General features: G+C 39.9%; 2 protein-coding genes and 1 long non-coding RNA gene across 3 annotated transcripts in view; 2 read left to right on the forward strand and 1 right to left on the reverse strand.

The window, feature by feature from the left end:
- LOC145437984 (uncharacterized) overlaps positions 1-19,066 on the forward strand; it is a gene marked incomplete at its 5' end in the record, with an annotated part of 459,138 nt that overhangs the window by 8,896 nt on the left and 431,176 nt on the right. Inside the window, 3 exons of the mRNA XM_080315350.1 lie at positions 452-521; positions 1,104-1,159; positions 1,489-1,522. Coding sequence (XP_080171476.1) covers positions 452-521; positions 1,104-1,159; positions 1,489-1,522 — 160 coding nt within the window. The remainder of the gene's footprint in view (positions 1-451; positions 522-1,103; positions 1,160-1,488; positions 1,523-19,066) is intronic.
- On the reverse strand, positions 8,741-10,744 carry LOC145436953 (uncharacterized). The gene is made up of 3 exons (XR_013914504.1): positions 10,266-10,744; positions 9,793-9,877; positions 8,741-8,932 (listed from the first exon to the last, which is right to left on the reverse strand). It is a non-coding gene; the product is annotated as an uncharacterized LOC145436953 (long non-coding RNA).
- On the forward strand, positions 10,953-12,809 carry LOC145436952 (uncharacterized). The gene is made up of 4 exons (XM_080314141.1): positions 10,953-11,137; positions 11,217-11,515; positions 11,578-11,810; positions 11,936-12,809. Exons 1-4 carry the CDS (start codon positions 11,108-11,110, stop codon positions 12,061-12,063), a joined length of 690 nt encoding a protein of 229 aa, XP_080170267.1. The 5' UTR covers positions 10,953-11,107; the 3' UTR covers positions 12,064-12,809.

Consider the following 19,066-nt stretch of genomic DNA (forward strand, 5'->3'; position numbering starts at 1 on the left):
CGTATGATTTATAAGACCTTTTTATCGCCAGCCTTTTATTGTATTCCAATATCTCTTCTGAAATTAGTTCTAAGAAGCAAAACAAATGTAATCGTGAGTAATCGTGATTACTTTTGAAATGTAATCGTAATCGACTACTTCCTGATTTTGCTGTTATCGTAATCGCAATCGTAATCGCGTGATTCACAAGTAATCGTAATCGCAATCGATTACATTCGTCTAGTAATCACCCCATGTCTGACTTAGGAATGATTATGAAAAATATTGGCACGGTGCAAAATGCACTAGATTACAATTTGTAACGATAGTCTTACATTCATATGAGCTCATCTGTACTGCTTCTCCGATGATCGAGCACTCTGTGGTGTTTTTTTCATAGGTAATATCTAGTGTGCTAAAGCGTACTCACTCACTGACTTGTCTATAATACTGACCTTGATCTTTATTTTAGACATCTTACTGCAAAGAGATATGTTTGGACAATTCGTACTCTCTTCTGAACTGCGACATTTTACTGCATCGTAAGTAGGAATTTCGAAAATGAATGGTTTCATGCATCTATATGTATGTAGACATCCGTTACAGCTTCGCTGTTCAATCAGCGTTTGGGTTTTACTAGGCATATGGTTGCTTCGCACCAAATCGGAGGGAGAATAATCTCAGAAGCTGTCACGTGACAAAGGTCTTGAGAATTTGAAGACACACGATAAAATTATCCCGTTGTTAGTGCCAATAAATTCTATGCTTTATGTTAGTATGAATAACATTGTCAGGGTATGCCAGGGCATATCTTGATAGTTTTCGGAATTATCGACTGTAGCTCAAGTGACATTTTTGCCTTCAACAAGAAATATGACCAACCGTTTTGCAAATAAAATAATTCAAATTGAAAAATATATGGAAAATGTAAACAGTTTCGTGAAGCATTCCGTATGATTATCTAGTTCACTATAACTCGCAATTATAGGTAGGCTAATAAGAATCGCTTTTGACGTAGATTGTCACTTGTTCATATCAACTATAGGCTATTAAAAACTTTTCCCTAAAGCATGACTCTATTTTTAAACCTAGTGATGTGTATTTGAAAGTGGCATTGTTTCCAGGTCGAGACAATAATGTATGCAAAGCATGTAATCAAATATGCACCGATATAAAAAAGGTGAGTACATAATTCACCGAATATTTTTCACTCAAACTTCTAAAACTTGTATCCTTAATGAACTGATCTTAAGAATGTTTGAGGCCCAATGGGAGATTGCGGATGCATTACCTGTAAATCCGGCATCTGTTGAATAAAAATAGACATACTGTCCGTTGAAATGTGTCAAGCATGGAAGAGTGAGGTCATTGATCTTAAGAAGCTATGTATTTATCGTGCTGGAGATAGGACATAATTTCCAGTTCTATCGTCTTCGAAATTTAGCGTCAAACTGACAACTGTCAGGTTGAATCTGAATACCACGCGATTTGACTTGCATTTATTTTTAGGAGGAATGCGTACTGAGATGCCGTGTCTGCCGAAGTAAGTATTGTAAGTAAGTTTTCAACGACACAGAAATTGTGACTTTCTGTAGTCTTCATAACGGAATGCCGGTAAAGTGATGTTACCCTCTGTTGTTGTAATCATGCTGTTTGCCGATGTACCCCGATTATTGAATATATACACTAAATAGTGGAGCAGAAATGTTCAGAGAATTACGAATAATTAACCGCGTTTTATCCCTAATTGATAGCGAGATAGCATATTGGTGCGACACGGATAGGTTGCAAGACCGATTCCGACCGAGACAAAATTCTTGCCTGTATGTTGGAGGTTTATCAATGGTCCTCTTCGCCATATTATCTGCATTAGCGGTGTATTAAAAAGTCTAGGAGGGGATCGTGCTGCAAGGCGGCAGATTCGGAATCATAACACAGACAATGTGCAAAATGACCACCCAGTCAACAAAATGGGAAGCGATCGCCCGGCGTATTTTGCGCATTCGATGTCAAAATGATGCTTCAAAAGATACACTTTTCGCACTTCAGCCGCAGACTCATTAACCCTTTAGTTGCCGTTCATTAACCCTCTCGCTACTGCAGCTTACAACCGCTAGTAACCCCATCGCTACCTGAATCATTGTTGCTTTCTGACAGATATATTAACCTTTTGTTGCAAGACATCACAATTTGACAATATATTTTCATTATCGTGTTAGTTATAATAAAATCCACCATGAGCAATGAGCATACATTCAAAATACCGGTCAAATACAGACAGACAGTCATATAAAATGCATAAAACGACACAGTGATTCCAGTCGCGATACAGAGAGATGTTCTTTCCGGGACAAGTTTGATACAACTATTCCTGTTCTTGAATTGAAATGCAGACAAAATCTGGTTTATCGAACAAGTCTGTGCCTTGGCGGGAAGAATAGGGTCAGGGCAACACGGAGCTACCATCAGCACTATGTGGGACGCTAACTTCATTCAGAGCCCAATTGTGAATGATTAAACCCGCGTTTAGGCTTGTCTTGGTCTCTGATATCTGGGTAATTCCACTGGCCTCATATTCCTCGATGTACAGAAAGCGAGGTATCATTAGTAGTGATAATCGGCTGATCTAGGACATTGTCGCTGCAGGCTGAACCAATGCTTAGAGAACGATATTTTATGAACTGTTGCCTTCGCCAACGCTGCATTTCTTTCAATTCACCATCAGACGTATACGGATATATGGGCATATCGCAGTCACTTCATGGCTTCAGTCTCCATCGTAAAATAAAGGCTAAATATAGCATTAACATAACTCGTAGATTAACTGAAATGAGTATCACAAATTTCATTCAGAAATTATTACAAGATATAGTATTTGGCTGAACAGTTGAAATGGCAACCGATGTAACGATTGTAAATTCAGTCACAGATAATGCAGACAGAGAAAATAGATGGTTGAGCATATCCCATGTTTCGTTAATATACCTAGCCAACATTAATGAATGCATTAACAAATGATGTCAAAGCCATAACCACAACACGTCAAGATTCGGCGTGCGGTAACGACACTCATCCGCGGTTTAGCATTAAAATATATATCAACAAGTCCGTAGTACGCATAACGGTGAGGGCACTTGACAAGTATCACGCTGTTCACTGCCGTCAACCTGACACTTCAGGCCACGGAAAAGTCAAAGTCAACATTTATATCATGTCATATTTTACAAGCCTAACGCAAACAAGCAATTAATATGACTGATCTGCTATTCTCAAATCTCAAAAATAACCCGAACTATCTCTTGCTCCACTGATCTCAACAAAGAACTTCATTCATATTCCACTCCATCGCTACAGTCTCGGAAATACAATTCGCCGGTACGGACGATAATTCAAACTTCAAGTGTGCAGCGGTAAACAACATCCGATGACTTATGACATCACAATCACTCCACGCTCAAGTGCTCACGAACCTGGAAGAGCTAGACAGAAGAAACGGCACGTCGAAGCCGCGTGATAATCAAGCGCAATTTGATTGGTTAATTACGATGACACCAAACTCGCTGGCCGACCGATGGAAAGGAGAACAATCGATCTTCTGAATTCGAGAGCGATCAGTTTTTGTACATCAAAGGTGCCGCCTCACTGTAGTGTCAAAACAGTTGCGTTCACTTCTCTCCTGCACTTTCTTCGCCTGTTTCGGCATTGAATGTACACACTTTTGTTGACTGGGCAATGTATTCGACACACCATGAATATCAAAGACAGAAGTCATGACTGTTCTTGTCAGTTGGAATTAATTTATTTACTGAATCAGATTATAAATTGTAACAAACCCATGCTCTTACGTTCTGGACATGATAACCGATCATAGAAAAAGTCATTTCGATTATCCTGAGCCTCCGCCGCAGAAATGGTCAGACTGCCGCGCAATCGTGACAAGTGGCCACATGGAGAGACCTATTTTTACTTGCAGCAGTTATCTCTATCAGTTGGAACTTCCGTGACTCGTGTAATATGCAATGAGCATAACGAATAATTTTTGATAGATCTAACTAACGCGTAAAATGAAAAGGCAGTATCTCATAATTAGGGCCTGAAAAAAGATTGACTATATGGAGTCCAGTATCAAGATTCGGGTCTAGTTGAGTACAGCACCTGCCACGCCGCTATGCCAATAATAGTTACTATAGAACAGTGCTTCCCAACCATTTCTGAATGTTACAGTTTTATATTCAATATATCATAGTGTGGCACAACGAAATTTCTCTTACATTCACTACTACATACATTGTTGAGTTCAGCTTCTCAGTGGTGTATAGTTGTAACTATATCCACCGTTCGGAACAGCCCGAATAAGGACACTCTGAATCAATGATTCCCACCGCGGCTGCAAGCCACCCTTCTTGCGGCTCTGATTGACCTATGAATATGCCACAAAAATATACTAGTTACGGTTACAGTTATTTTCTGTATATGAATGCTAAAATAGGGGCTACTAGTTATGTCATGATCCCCCCAAGGCCGCTTCTGAAAACGTGGAAAGAAAATTTTTGCGGACTAGCGCTAAACGCATGCCTGAATACTAGGGTTGTTCGCAAATAACTTTTTATTTCAAATTTCACTCGCTTGGTGATAAAATTGTCAGGTCGCCTTAAAAAACGCCTCACACCAAATTAGGGTCAATTCCGACCAGTAAAGGCCGTGCAACCTTACATTGAAATTTTGACCGTTTTTTAATTTATAATACGGCGAAAAATTTCGACACTTCGATATGACCAAATATCGTGTTCCAGGCATGTCTGAGGGGACAGTGATGCTTTTTACACGCGTTTACATCTTGATAAAGGTCTGTGATCGAGTTTGGATGATCAAATTGATAATATATGAAAAATGAATATGTCAATGAAGCTGGAACTACATTGAAAGAGCCCCGTGAAGACGATAGTGATATACATGGCATATGAATACTTTCAGCACTGAAATATGGGACCATAAAGAGAAAATAGATTTCCAAGCAGGTAAAATACAGTAAAATATATATCCCAGACTAGAGGCGATATCTTTTGTCGCACCAGTGTGAATTTCACGAAATCACAGCAAATGAGCTTGTGGATAACAGCAATCCGCACTTTGTAATAAAGCGCATTGTCGTATTACTATAGGCTAAGTGAAGACAATTGTATGGAAAAACTATGATCGATAATCTAGAGATTATATTTTCATCCGATCAAGACACACACAATGCGATAAGAGACCATGCGATGTAATGGACACATACGAGGATGCCTAAGGATACGCGGTTGCGTTCTCTAAACTGACATCCACCTCGGCCTATAGTGCCCAGTGTCACAGTTCATTTTAAATGTTGATCTTTATGCTGTGACTCGTTCTAACTCTTCCCATTCCTTGCGAGGGCTTTCTTACTTCGGGTAATTTTTCACCACAAAATCTCCAGGATTATATGAAGTGGTTCAGAAGAATTATTGATATGAGGAAGATATGTCATCATTAGTATCAACCAACTGGTAACATGACATAACTCAAACATCCCATTGTCGGTTTGCGCGAGTTCACCACGGTGCATATAAAGACCCTATGATGATGCAGATCCGCTAAAATTCGAAAATAATGTCTCAGCATTCGTAATTCGCCTCTTGGAGGTATATAGGAGTCTTGAAAAGCAAATATCATAAAGCATTGCGAAGAAAACAGCCAAAACGTCGTCATATCTACATCTGCACGTCAAAATATACTTTCGGGTATCGATATTTTCCTGGGAAATATATTTTGCTCTATTTTACCTGTGCGTCAGTTCATTTTCTCTTCATTGTGCCTGATTTCAGCCTTAAAAGTATTACATTTGGTAATATATATCACATCGTTTTAACGAGATTACTTCGATTTCGTTGACTTATTTCCAGCAAATCAGTGTCAAATTAATTTTTCATTAATTAGCAATTTCATTATCTCAACTCTGTCATAGCAGCCCTGCAGTATCAAGATGTCAATCTGTGAAAAGGTATCACTTTCCCTTCATGCATGCCTGGAACACGATATTTGGTCATATCGAAGTGTCGAAATTTTTCACCTTGAATCAGTGGTTCCCAACCGGTGGGGAAATCCACACTGGTGGGGAATTCAATGGTTTCTGGTGGGGAATAGACGCATTTGTTGAAAATTATATACAGGACAGTCTACAGATTTACGGACACACATGCGCGATTACCGTTACCAGGTAACTGCTCTGGAATGTATATATAGAAAATTATATTATCTGTAGGTCCAGGGCCGTAACTGCCGCACCCCAAACCCCCAATTGGTGGGGGGGGGGCGAGCTCGAAGGGGGCCCAAAATTATTTCGTGAAATAGTTAAATTATAGAGTATTTTTTGAAAATTTATGCAATATTTTCAAAAATTGTTTGCGCTAATCGCGATTTCCAGTTGCCATATGTGTTGATTATTGGGTACTCTTCCCCGAAGAAAAAATACGGAAGATTTATAGAAACAGCCGTTTCGGCGTTGGCCATTACTGTGCCACGACGCACCAAGACATTTTAAGTTTTAGGCCATGTAACATGCGACTCCAAGAAGTGTGCCAGAACGATCGGCAACGATAAACAACGCTTATGTTGACTAAAAACTTCGTTATATATACAAAATACATATAGGTTTAATTGTCCATAGGCGCCTAAATGACTGGCGCCGAATGTTTCTGTCTTGGCAATCTGAACCCCACAAGACAAATACCATCCCACCGGAAAAATTATATGCCAGTGAAGAAGTACCAATTTGAAATCGTGTGATCTTTTAATTTAGTACATCTGGGTGATTCTACATTTTTTGATATAGACGACAGGAGGCCACGAAATAACATTACGTAACGAAGTCATACCAACGGGTCCGCTCACCCGAATATGTTTAATTATTATTTACGGGCTCCACAGTTTCAAAGACACCTCACTCTGCTCTATACCGATAAATCTCATTACGTGAACAGAGAGGTCAAGAAATTGATAGCAACATGTATGCAACTTCCTATCTTATTGACCGATTTTACCATGTATTATCGACATTTGTCGCGCTTCGCGCTGGCGCACTAAACTATACAACTATAATTTCGTGACAAAAGCGAGCAACTTGATGGTTGGTCGGTTTATTACGCTATGGGATCCCAAGACTCAACTTTTTTGGGGGGCCTGACGAAGTGCTGTTTCGTTCCTGCCGACAGGTATACACCAGGAGATGTTTAATTATTATTGAGGGGTCCTACCTTTTCAAACACACCTCACTCAGCTCTACCGGTAAATCGAATTACGTGAGCAGAGAGAGGATAAAAATCAATAGCAATATATATGCAATTCCCGATCATATCGACCGATTCAGTCATTAATTATCGAAATTTCTCACGCTTCGCGCGTCCAGGCGAGAAGAGCTGACTAACTAAATAGGACACCCAATGTAGATGATAAGTAGCGGTAAGCAGCCCACAGCCTGAGCGGGGTTTGGGGTGGCCGAAGCCCTCCAGATGTTCGGTTTATCACCCTATGGGGGCCCAAGACCCACGTTTGGGAGGGGGCTGACGAAGTGCTGTAGGTCTCAAAAACTGGATAACCAATGATGGCGTCATAAACGCATCCAGCACGACCAGTATGGCGTGAATATCGCTTTCGTTATATTTTGAGGGTTACCAGTATCGGTTCACCATACGTTTTATGTTGCATTTATAGTCGATTGTCTTGCGTACTGGGGATATGCGTCTTGTGTACTCAAACAAGCAAATAGCTGCTCCGTAATGATAAAAGTTTTGGATAGTGGGGAATGAAGACTAGGAATAAATCTAAAGTGGGGAGTGAAGACAAAAAGGTTGGGAACCAATGCCGTAAATACTAAAAATTCAAAAATGGTCAAAATTCCAATTAAGATTGCACATTCACTACTGGTTGGAATTGATCCAAATTTGGTGAGTAGCGTTTGTTTTAAGCAACCTGACAATTTTAACATTAAGCGAGTGAAATTTGGAAAAAAGTTATTTTTGAACAACTCTATGGAATACCCGTCAGACAATGATATATCTTGAGCTCTGCTGGTCACAGACCTCTATGATTCGTGTCCGTGAAGAGTAAATTTAACACAATTTTACTGACATCAAAGTGACGGCGCATTGTCTAGTATAAATTACAATATTACCAATATTACTCTGCGTATAATCCCTTCAAACTTGTGCATTAGGTGCTGGAATGTATGAAGACATATCACATAACGACATATATAGCGTGTTGTAGTAATGATATGCAATTTCAGTTCATTTCAATGTATAGCTCTCGCAAATCTGAATCTATCAATGCTAAAATAACCAATATAGAATCTATAAATGTATATGTGTATGCTTTTGAATTAGCTGCACTGTAAAAAAAAAAAACCTCGATTTACCGCGAAATGTTTGGAAGCACGGTAGCCAGACATTTCGTGGTAATGTAACATTACCGTTAGTCAATGTAAATTTAACTTACACTCTTCTGGTAATCTCACTTTACACGCCAGACTGTAACGTTACAGTCACCTCCGGTGTATCCAATCTACATTTTCTCCTGTATATTTGCCACTGAGACTGTAATTTTACCGCCTACCTACATACATGCTGTTTGTGTAAATCAGGATTACATACCAGCCTGTAAATCCACGTACATCCCATACCTATCGCAAAGCAACCAAACGCTAAAATATCGCAAAAGCTTCTTCACACCCCAAAACGACTTTGGAACAAACTGTGTGTATATTCATTCATGATTCACGATGAGAAGGTTATCGATGGAAACGTATTGCTGTTTGAAGTCTAATTCTTCTTTAGGAGACATGCAGTAACACGAGTGGTCTCCCACCATCGGCCAAACTTCCAATGGTTTCTTTTTCTCGTCCTCATTCCTTCTGTGTAACTAGTATCTTGCAGTTCCCCTAAAAAGAATTCATGCGTGAGACGCTATATTAAGCAAAGTTCCTAACCTAGACATGACATTATAAAGACTACTAAGACAAATAGGCGAACAAAAATATAACAATTTTAGAAGTACCGCTGCAGGTACATTGTGTGATGACGGCTCTGCCTTTTACATGATATAGCAGAGATTAATTACTTACCTGATCTAATGCAGTGGTTTTCAACCATTTTTGACATGCGCCCCTCTTGGCGATGGCCAAAAAAATTGCGCCCCCTGCACTTATCGTCATGTCAAAAAGAACACATCATCTAATATAGGGATAGGCTATGTTAATCTGTCCATATCAATTCCCGGTGAACTCCGGAGGTCCGGACTATTATACTTTCCACAAAGACCTATTGTACGCACCGAAATTGCGAGTGGCAATGTTATGAGTAGTTGCTGGGATTTCATATTTTCACGCAGAGCGGAACGCAAAATTTTTTTAGATTCACGAATGACTACCGTAAGTAATAGTAGCAGTATCACATATTACTGTCAAATATTTATCTTTTTTCAGCCCATGTGATCAGATTCACCTGTAGGGTTCATGGAGGGAGTGCTTTAAAAATTTAGGGCAAGTTATACATGATAATGCATCTTCGTGTGGGCCAATTGTTATTAGTCATGCACTTTGTTGCATGCTGTTATTTCTTGGCCCCCGATCAGGATTGTCCATCGTATCGGTAGTGGAAATATATTGAAATCGCCCAAATGTACCATAAAAAATTTCTTCCGTGAGGAGCACACGTTTCTGATTCCAAATATTCTACTGACTACACACATGTGTGACGCTGAGAACGGTCTGGCACACCAAAGATATTACGCTAATCGTACCGGTGAAGTTGAGCGCGACTGCTGGAGTTTGCATTTGGCGAGCTTTCTTGAATACGGAATAAGTTTCATCTTCAACAATCGTCTTCTGAAAATGGTTGCAAAACACGTTTAGTCAGAATTCATACAGAATTGGTCAATTTCTCGCGTTCACCAGGTTGAGAACCACCTATCTTATGTATTGAAGCAAAAGGTTCCTCATTTGAGGTGACATGTGTGCCAAACAAATCCAGCACTCCAGCAGTGGATGAAAACATCTCTATGCTATGGCCCGGAAATGACATAAACATACCAACAGTTTCAACTCCTCCGCGGCGGAGTATGTGGTGTCACAGGTCACTATATAAGTCGACTAATATCCCAAAATAGAACAAATAATGCGGCGAATGAAATATTTCAATCCTGAAATCTAAGTCATCCCGGTGGTGTGCACAGTCGTATATATTCACGGTAACGAATACTATGTAGTACTATACCTTTTACGATGCGTATCCCATTCAGCATTCCTAGGAATCTTCAACGATCGTGTCCACTTTCTTCACGCACAACAAGCTTCGCTCCACCCTTTGCTCAAATCTCAATAATGGCCAGACGACGATACGACACTCGAACGATTTTGAAATAAGCGGTATTCATCCGCTGACATGCCACCAATCATATCTATTGGCCACTTCGTTATAATGTTTGATTTAGGTCGTTTTTTTCATACAGAAACATTCATCATTACATATAGTCCCTCTCTTTTCCATCTTATTGCGTATAAATTGATATTTCTTCCATGTGTTGTGCGCTACTTACCGTACCTACTAAACCAGACGCTGCTTGTGATGTCACAGTCGTGCGTTGGTTGTTTACTCCGAATCTCAGAAAAATCAGTAACGCGTAACGTTAACCTAATGTAACCTATTACAGGTCGCCTTGCTCGCCTTTAACAAATGGTCAACAGAGCTTGCGTTGCTGATATTTCTAGTTTCCCGAACAATATTATATATCCTAAACTGATATTCTAACTCATCAGTCCTATCCGTGAAAACGAATGTAACCAGCGAGACCGGCATTATAGCCATAGCCTTATAATATAATATAGTGGCTATGGTGTATCACATTAGCTACGATTGTCGGTTGTTTCTTTTACCCTACTATTTACTATACTGGGATAGTATAGATAACTAACCTACGGATAGATATACAACAGCCGACTTCACGGTCCGCTGACCGGAGGAAGATCGCCGATGTCGCTGGGTGCAGTATGCTAGCAGCGTATCTAAACCGACTGTAGTGTCATGATTTTTGGATGTAGTGGAACGCATATTGTACCATGTCCACGCATATAGAACTATTAAGTCAGGTAAAGGTACCGTGTGACCGCGAAAGCTTCTGCCTGTCGCTTTTTCAGTCATTCACTCAGTTCTGTTTTTCCGTTATAGTGCACATCACTCAAGTATAGAGGATTGATGGATACAATAACAGATCATTCGGTTATTTTTCATGGTTGCGTTCTGATAGCAGTTTTTGTATTGATAATGGCTACAAACTGTGCAATACCGGGGTGTCATTGGACACGTAGAAGTAAGGATAAGAGAAGCCTCTTCACAATACTCAGACCCGACCTGGCAAAGTCTCCAGAGGATTGCAGACATAGACAAGGTCTTACAAGATTTATACTGACGCTACGTGATTCGTCTGCCAAAGGTGACTGCATAAAGGCCTTGTTGCATAAGGAAACGTGAGTAACTGCAGTAAAATATTTCAAGAATGTTCGGTATGCTAACATCCGTCATATTTCAGTGCAGCAATATGTGATCAGCATTTCACTAAAGATGATTTGCTTTTTGTTGGAGATAAGAAGCAATTGAGATGTGGAGCTATTCCATCACTCAATTTGCCTTCCAAGTCGTACCCCCACACTTCCGTCTCCAAAAGAAAACCGCCTGCGAAGAGAGATGCTGGTTGCATGACACAGCTTAAAAGAAAATATATCAACCTTGCATCATTAAAAGCTGCAACAAAGAATATCACCGGTATATTACTGCATTTATAACAATAGATCAATACATTATGTAGAGTTGCAATGTAGGCTATAATTGTATGTATTTGTAAAGGATACCTAGAATTTTTTAATTTGTCCAAGTTTTCCCTTCTTCAGATGGATGGTTGTTCGTTGACGGTGGGGATAGTCTGATATTTGAAAAGCAGTCGACAGCTGTCGTCCCAGAGTTCAGGTTTGACATATTTACAATGTCAGAGCACTTGGATACAACTAATCTCTCATGACTATTGTTAGGATTGTCATCACTAATGAACTTGAAGTCAAGTCAGTGGCGTACTATGGTTGGCAGCTTGGGATTGAAAGACTACAGCTTCCGCAGATAGCATGCACAAATTTGGAGTCGTGGCTATGTAAGTCGTATAATGGTAAATCAAAGAAAAGAGTTGGTTCGACAGTGAGGAATACAGGTAAAGTGAAGAAACTTGAAGTGTGCCAAGGTGTTCGAGCTTACATTCCCGGAGCAGCTACGCATCCCATTTTAAAATGGAATGAGTCAGAGTCACGACTGTTGATTGAGAATATTGCAAGATCCCGAAATTGTTGCGTTGTAGGTGAGGTAGTCGCTGCTAGACAACATATTTAGAGTTGTAACTGTTAGTATATTTTTAGAAAAAGAATTATGGAATACCAGTAATACATGCAAAGAATGTTATGAATTTAATTTGAAAAACAGTGTGGAATTGGCAAGTTCACTAGAAGTAAATGAAGATGGTGATGTTGAATTAGAGGTACAAGACCTTTTAGGTTTTTGATAACTTTACAGTACTTCTCTAAATGGGAAAATTTTCAGGAGGTAAGTCAGCAGCGTGCCAAAGTTTTAGAGTGGCAGAAAGCATTCAGCCTATGCCAGGCGAAGAATGGTACAACGAATAAGCATGCACGGCGATATCACCCGGATGTGATTCAGTGGTCGATTGAACTATTCTCAAGATCTCCATCTGCATATAAATTTGTCAGAAGTAGCAACATCTTAACTCTTCCGTCCGTAACGACAATCCAAAACTACAGGTAAATTTAAAATACATGATAGACGAATATTTCAAGCAAATCAGTGGTATTTCATTTTGACCAGAAACTACATCAAACCCGAGTCTGGCATCAACAAGATAGCGATTTCAGAGATCGACAGGGTCATGGACAAATCAATAGAGCTGCCGGCGTACATCACTCTGGACGAAATGAAAAGTTGGTTGTTTAGAAAAGTTGTTTCATTAAAATACATGACTCATTTTATTTATTTCAAGTACGGGAGAGACTGGTGGTCAAAGATGGAAAGCTAGTTGGTTTCATCGACTCGCCTGTCAGTGGCAAGTGTGTGATAGCGAGTCACATATTGGGTAGGTGGTATTTACCTGCTATGGTTGAACAGTTTTTATTACCTCATGTTTCATAATTTAGTATTTTACGTCCGCACTATTCACAAAGAAGTATCTTTACCCTTGGCCTGGTACCCGACTCACAGTATAACAGCTGATGAGATGTCATTTTACTTCTGGGAGCTACTGGATGAGTGTGAAAAAAGAGGGCTGAAAATTCATGCTGTCGTTGCAGATGGTCTATCTGTTAACCGCAGCTTTTTCAAAATAATTGCTGGGCTATCTAAAATCCCGTTGGAGAGCACGTTCACGGCACCCAACCCGTATGATCCAACAAGACCGATATTTCTATGCTCTGATCCACAACATTTGCTCAAGGTTGGTGGATTCCGGTGTTGTTGCTACGAATGGAGTTTCATAATAAGTTCACTTTCACCAGACTGCAAGGAATTCTCTCTTTTCGTCAAAACCTGGTGGGACAAGGTACATGAACATGGCTGGCCAAGGAAAAGATATTTTGTGGACGGATATCAAAAGCTTATACAACACGGAATCCTCAAGCCTCGCGCTCTATCAATCCGGCCTGACATTAGCACATGTCAACCTGACTCCTCGGACAAAGGTAAGTATTCTTTTCGTGTTATCATTTATTACTTGTTTGACTGCTACATGTCAATTGCAGATGAATGTCAAACTCGCAACTGGCGTTTTCAGCCACAAAGTTGGTCATTGTCTGAAGGCGATGGGAGCCTGCGGGACATCGGACTTCGTTTTGATGATGGAAAGGTATTGTTAATTATAGAAATAAGCACATGCTACTTGCTAGTAAGATAATGTGTTTCAGATGGTTCAACATTGTCACATGCCGTATAACGTATCCAATTGGAAGAATGAGTGATCCAAGGATACTTTGGTTGGCAGAATTTTCTGAGAAGATGATCAAATGGAAGGTAGTTGAGCCAAGTTGGCATTAAAATATTTTGATGCGACATAGCTTTTGAAATATCTTTTTATCACAGAGAAATGCTGAAAGTAGGCGAGAAACTAAGCGAATGATGGCTTTGCCAACGATGGAAGGGCTAATATTCACATCCAATAATCTTATAGCCATTTCAGAACGATTATTGAAAGACATGCCAAAATTAGCCTTGGGAACTTTCACACAAGATGTGTTGGAGGCATTCTTTGGAAACATAGTAATTAACTAATTATTTTAGTTAATTCGTGCTGGTGCGGTTAATATATTCTCAGAGGCAAATGGGTCGTCGGCGAACAAATCCTGATGTGGCCGAGGTTGCTTACGACATCCACCATATCACCCAAGCTCGAATAGCGCGGCGGCAGGACCGGCCATATGCACTTGCCCCTGCCCCGAAACGGAAAAAGTCGCAATCTTAAAGAATTGAGGATGGTTGGATATTCTTTCCACAATAAGCACATGCAATGCTTCTAATAAAGATTGTGTTTAGGTATCAAGGACCATTGTATGAAGAGGACATAGTTGCACTCCAATCCGAATGATGCAGACTTGTTCAAACGACCAATTAGTTACCAATGCTGCAGACTTGAACGAACAATTATCTGGTTAACTTCTTACAGAATAATGCTTCGAAATACAATAAATGACCTACAGAATTGATGCATTGAATTACTTCTTGCTGCCGGCTGATATTTGTTAACAAAGCCAACACACCAGCGTCAAGGTTTCAGCCAAAGTGTTGGTTTACCTTTGTTTTACATAGAAGGAATCCTTGCATGCTTAGGCAGCATAAACATGCAAAGCAAGGAAACTATGTTGTGGATGCCGGTGGCCAAACAAAGTTGGTTCATACGCCTAAGATCTGGGGCCCACTACCCAAGTGTCATTAGCTCAGGACGAGAGTTGACTGCGGAGGGAAATCGCTCCCGTTGTGACCCGCTGATGCATCCTCTCAAATAGCTTTTTCGCAAAACTATGAGAAAGCGTTCTCACCATCAGCTTAGTTACATAGGTGAGGAGTTCTTGCACTTCACTTTCACTGGCGTCTTCAACACATAAATCATAAACTCTATGTACGAGAGATATGAAATATTGGCCTTGAAGAATTTCCTCTGTTGTGCTACCAAAATCGATCTTGTTTGCTGTTCGGCTGGCTTCACGTGAAAACCTTAAATAAACATGCTGTACAAAATATAGAAAGTCTTCTGAAGGATACAGGAGACAATTGTCTTTTCGTTCTAACATTCTTATTAGTGATCCTTGCGGCTTATCATTGCACAGCTGCTTCACTGTCACCAATGGAAAGCGGACATAAGCCTTTTTTAATGCGAAGCCAGCAATATACTCTAGTGTTTCACTTTCGAATCGTCCAATTTCTCCCCCTACCAATTTTTCCTCTCTTCCCATTCCACCAATTAAGGCAATTTTTCGAAGTGCCTCGAGCAACAGTCTTGGCGCCCTCTGGTCTGCTGACAATCCCTCAAAATATTTTGCAGCTGTACAACATTCTTTGGAGTACTCTCTAATAATTGTTGCAGAATCAGCTGCAGGTATGTAATCTGACATGAACTGCCTTAATTTTTGGCTGCCATAGGAGGTTAAATGGATCCGCTCATCAATCTCTTTGATTATATCCTCCGGAGACGGTTGACGAATATTTTCATTCATGCCAATTACAATAGATTTAGGATTAGGGTTGCTTCCACTAGGTTCTTCATCCATGTCTACGTATAGGAGCTCATGAATTATATCATCTGTCAGTAATTCCCAGCTAACCTCGTCCATGTTTAAATGCTATAATTCCAGATCGTTACTGAATAGCTGTTCCTTGCAGGCACAAAATAAATCATATTATATACGAAAATGCTGCTGCCTGTACGATGATAATGGCGCACAAAATGCTACAAAATGTTGAAATTACAATGTAAATTAAGAATATATACGCGTCCAATGACACCCCGGTATTGCACAGTTTGTAGCCATTATCAATACAAAAACTGCTATCTGAACGCAACCATGAAAAATAACCGAATGATCTGTTATTGTATCCACCAAACCTCTATACTTGAGTGATGTGCACTATAACGGAAAACAGAACTGAGTGAATGACTGAAAAAGCGACAGGCAGAAGCTTTCGCGGTCACACGGTACCTTTACCTGACTTAATAGTTCTATCTGCGTCGACATGGTTCAATATGCGTTCCACTACATCCAAAAATCATGACACTACAGTCGGTTTAGATACGCTGCTAGCATACTGCGCCCAGCGACATCGGCGATCTTCCTCCGGTCAGCGGACCGTGAAATCGGCTGTTGTATATCTATCCGTAGGTTAGTTATCTATAGGGATAGGTACTAGGGCCAACAATTTCCGTATGACTGACGCCAATCTCGCAAACGAGGTTGAATCAGGTCAAATAATCACCACGAGAATGATATCAGTAACATTCAGTTCCACGTATACATTGGCTGCATAGATTTACAAGCTAATCAATGTTGCCAATAGCCTGGTAAACTTCAGTAACGAGTAACTGTCAGTAATTTTGCGAAGAAATTCTGGCAACTTGACTTTTCCGCTAAATTGAGGTAATATTACATATCAAAATGTAAAATTACAAGCTACGCACAGTTATTGGCGGCGACCGGTAATTCGTTGCAAAATTTACAGAGGTTTCCCAGTAAATTTACCAGATTTTTTACAGTGTACGCTATATTCATGTGCAGGAGTTGTTGCGAATGGCACCAAAGCAGAAATTCGACATGTTGGTGTTGTAGCTGTGAATTATACTTTTACGATATCTCGCCACACAAAACGAACAATAAAAATTATGTGGGATGTACAAGTTACAACTGACCGCGAAATCATGAGCAACCTCCCAGATATGGTAATCAAACTTATTCGTTGAGCTGACCGTCCCATCTGATCACAACATACTACAAAAAGAATCAGAAAAACAATCGAAATACACACACCTCACAGTGGAATGTCAGAATATGTGGCGATGCAAAATAAACATTCAACCGGTCGTCATTGGCGCTTCATGGGTCGTTAGCAAAAACTTCATGAGAAATATCCAATAGATTCCGGGAAACGTTCGATTAGACATCATCCAAACGATCACGTTATTGTGCACTGTGCCTATTCTTCTTGAATGCACCACTGGAGTAAAATTACATTCGTGCGCGTGAATCAAGGCGTCATTCCTGTAATTTCGATTCTTCATTTTCAATCATCTCTACCTCTGCTCGGCAACGCTTGCGAATTCTTCATCTACCGCAATTCCGTAATTCTGTATTAATGAAATTTCTAAAATTCACTCCAATCTCGCCATTCTCCTTTGCGGGCAGGTTGCTCCCCGGATTATATCTGTATTTAACAGTTTCACCGATAATAAAGAAAAATATTAACATAACAATATGTACATATTCATTCAGATCAATTTTCTGCGTTCAACGGATCGTCGGTAGCATTTCTTCTGTAGTTACAACGAATGATCAGCTTGCTTTCTCGCATATAACTCCATACATTGAGTTTGATTTTAGGGTATTCAATATACCGACATTTAAACGACCATCCGTTCTTATTGCTATGGCCTTGTAATTGTATGTCGACGTATGATTTGGATTTCCTTGGTGTCATTTGAATTGGTTCGAATGCTTCTCCATTTCCGATCGGTACAGCAGAGTTGAAGTCTGATATGGTTTTTACATATACAAGGTCACCTCTTTGATGTTATTATTGAACTGTTACCAATTTTCAAGTTAGATTGTGATAAAAATCCGAATACACGGTATCGTGACTTTCTTTGCTCTTCTTATATTTACTCGCTACACGGAAAATGAGGAAAAGAATAGAACACAAATAGGAGCAGCGTATTATATGGTTGTGCTCTAATGTGCCTCCACACTATCCAAGCCATCAGGTGGGAGTATTAAAACAAACATATGGATTTTGTACCCCTTCGTCCAACTAGAGCAGTGGTTCTCTACCTTTTTGTCATCGCAGACCTCGCGTACCCCTCAAAGTTGTGGTTCAAATTTAGCTCAATTATAGAGCAACCGCACTCTGTCTCGTGCATATATCAAGTGTTGATCAGTGATAAACAACAACAAAAGGTCTTTCCTGAAAATAACATCAGACTGGATATGTGGAAATCCGGTTGTCTTTTTGTATTTCAAATTCTGTAGCTACATTTGTTGAAATACGTGGTCGTGACTTGTAAATCCGTGCCTTCGATTATATATAAACGATCGCCACATATATGAGTAGTTCTAGTTGTGGTTCTAGTGGCACACTTGAAAAAATATTAGTTGCGGAACAACTATAAAACACGTTTCGTCGTTTTGCGAGAAATGAGATACCGGTGTTCTGTTGGATGATGACTGTACAGTGTGCAGCCATTGCTCGCTCAGAGCAATCACAGTTAATAGTGGCATAGCCGGTGGGTGGGCTTTGGGGGTCGAAACCTCTCCTATATCAAACTCGAAACCTTTTTTTAATGTCTATTCCGTGTCTGATATTACCAATAAAATAAAACTTGATGTGTTCCCTGCCCAGGATAATGAAAGCCAGTCATGTCCTGTCCCGAACCTTTGTTGACTTGGGAATCCCTAAGTCCTGCATGGGCAACTATTTTTCTGAGCACGACAAGCAAGAAATACATTGGTGAGCTAACTCAAAAGTTTGCGCTATATTATGCGTTTTTTTAAATTTCTAGTAAGTTCTAAATGGAAACCACTGAATTGCGTTGTTAACACAGGCTCTTGGGTGGATGTGTTACTATTAGACAATTAGGAAGTTAGAATATTATTTATCCAACATAATTTTTCAAATCAAAGGTAAACAAGAACATTGTTAATCACACCAACCCCTAGACACGTCCTTTTATTGAGACACTAAAATCTATGGGACGTTACAGCTTGTTCACTATC

The sequence above is a fragment of the Botryllus schlosseri genome, chromosome 4 (genome assembly GCF_051294905.1).
Source record: "Botryllus schlosseri isolate E-star chromosome 4, Bs_hap1, whole genome shotgun sequence".
NCBI classification, from domain to species: domain Eukaryota; kingdom Metazoa; phylum Chordata; class Ascidiacea; order Stolidobranchia; family Styelidae; genus Botryllus; species Botryllus schlosseri.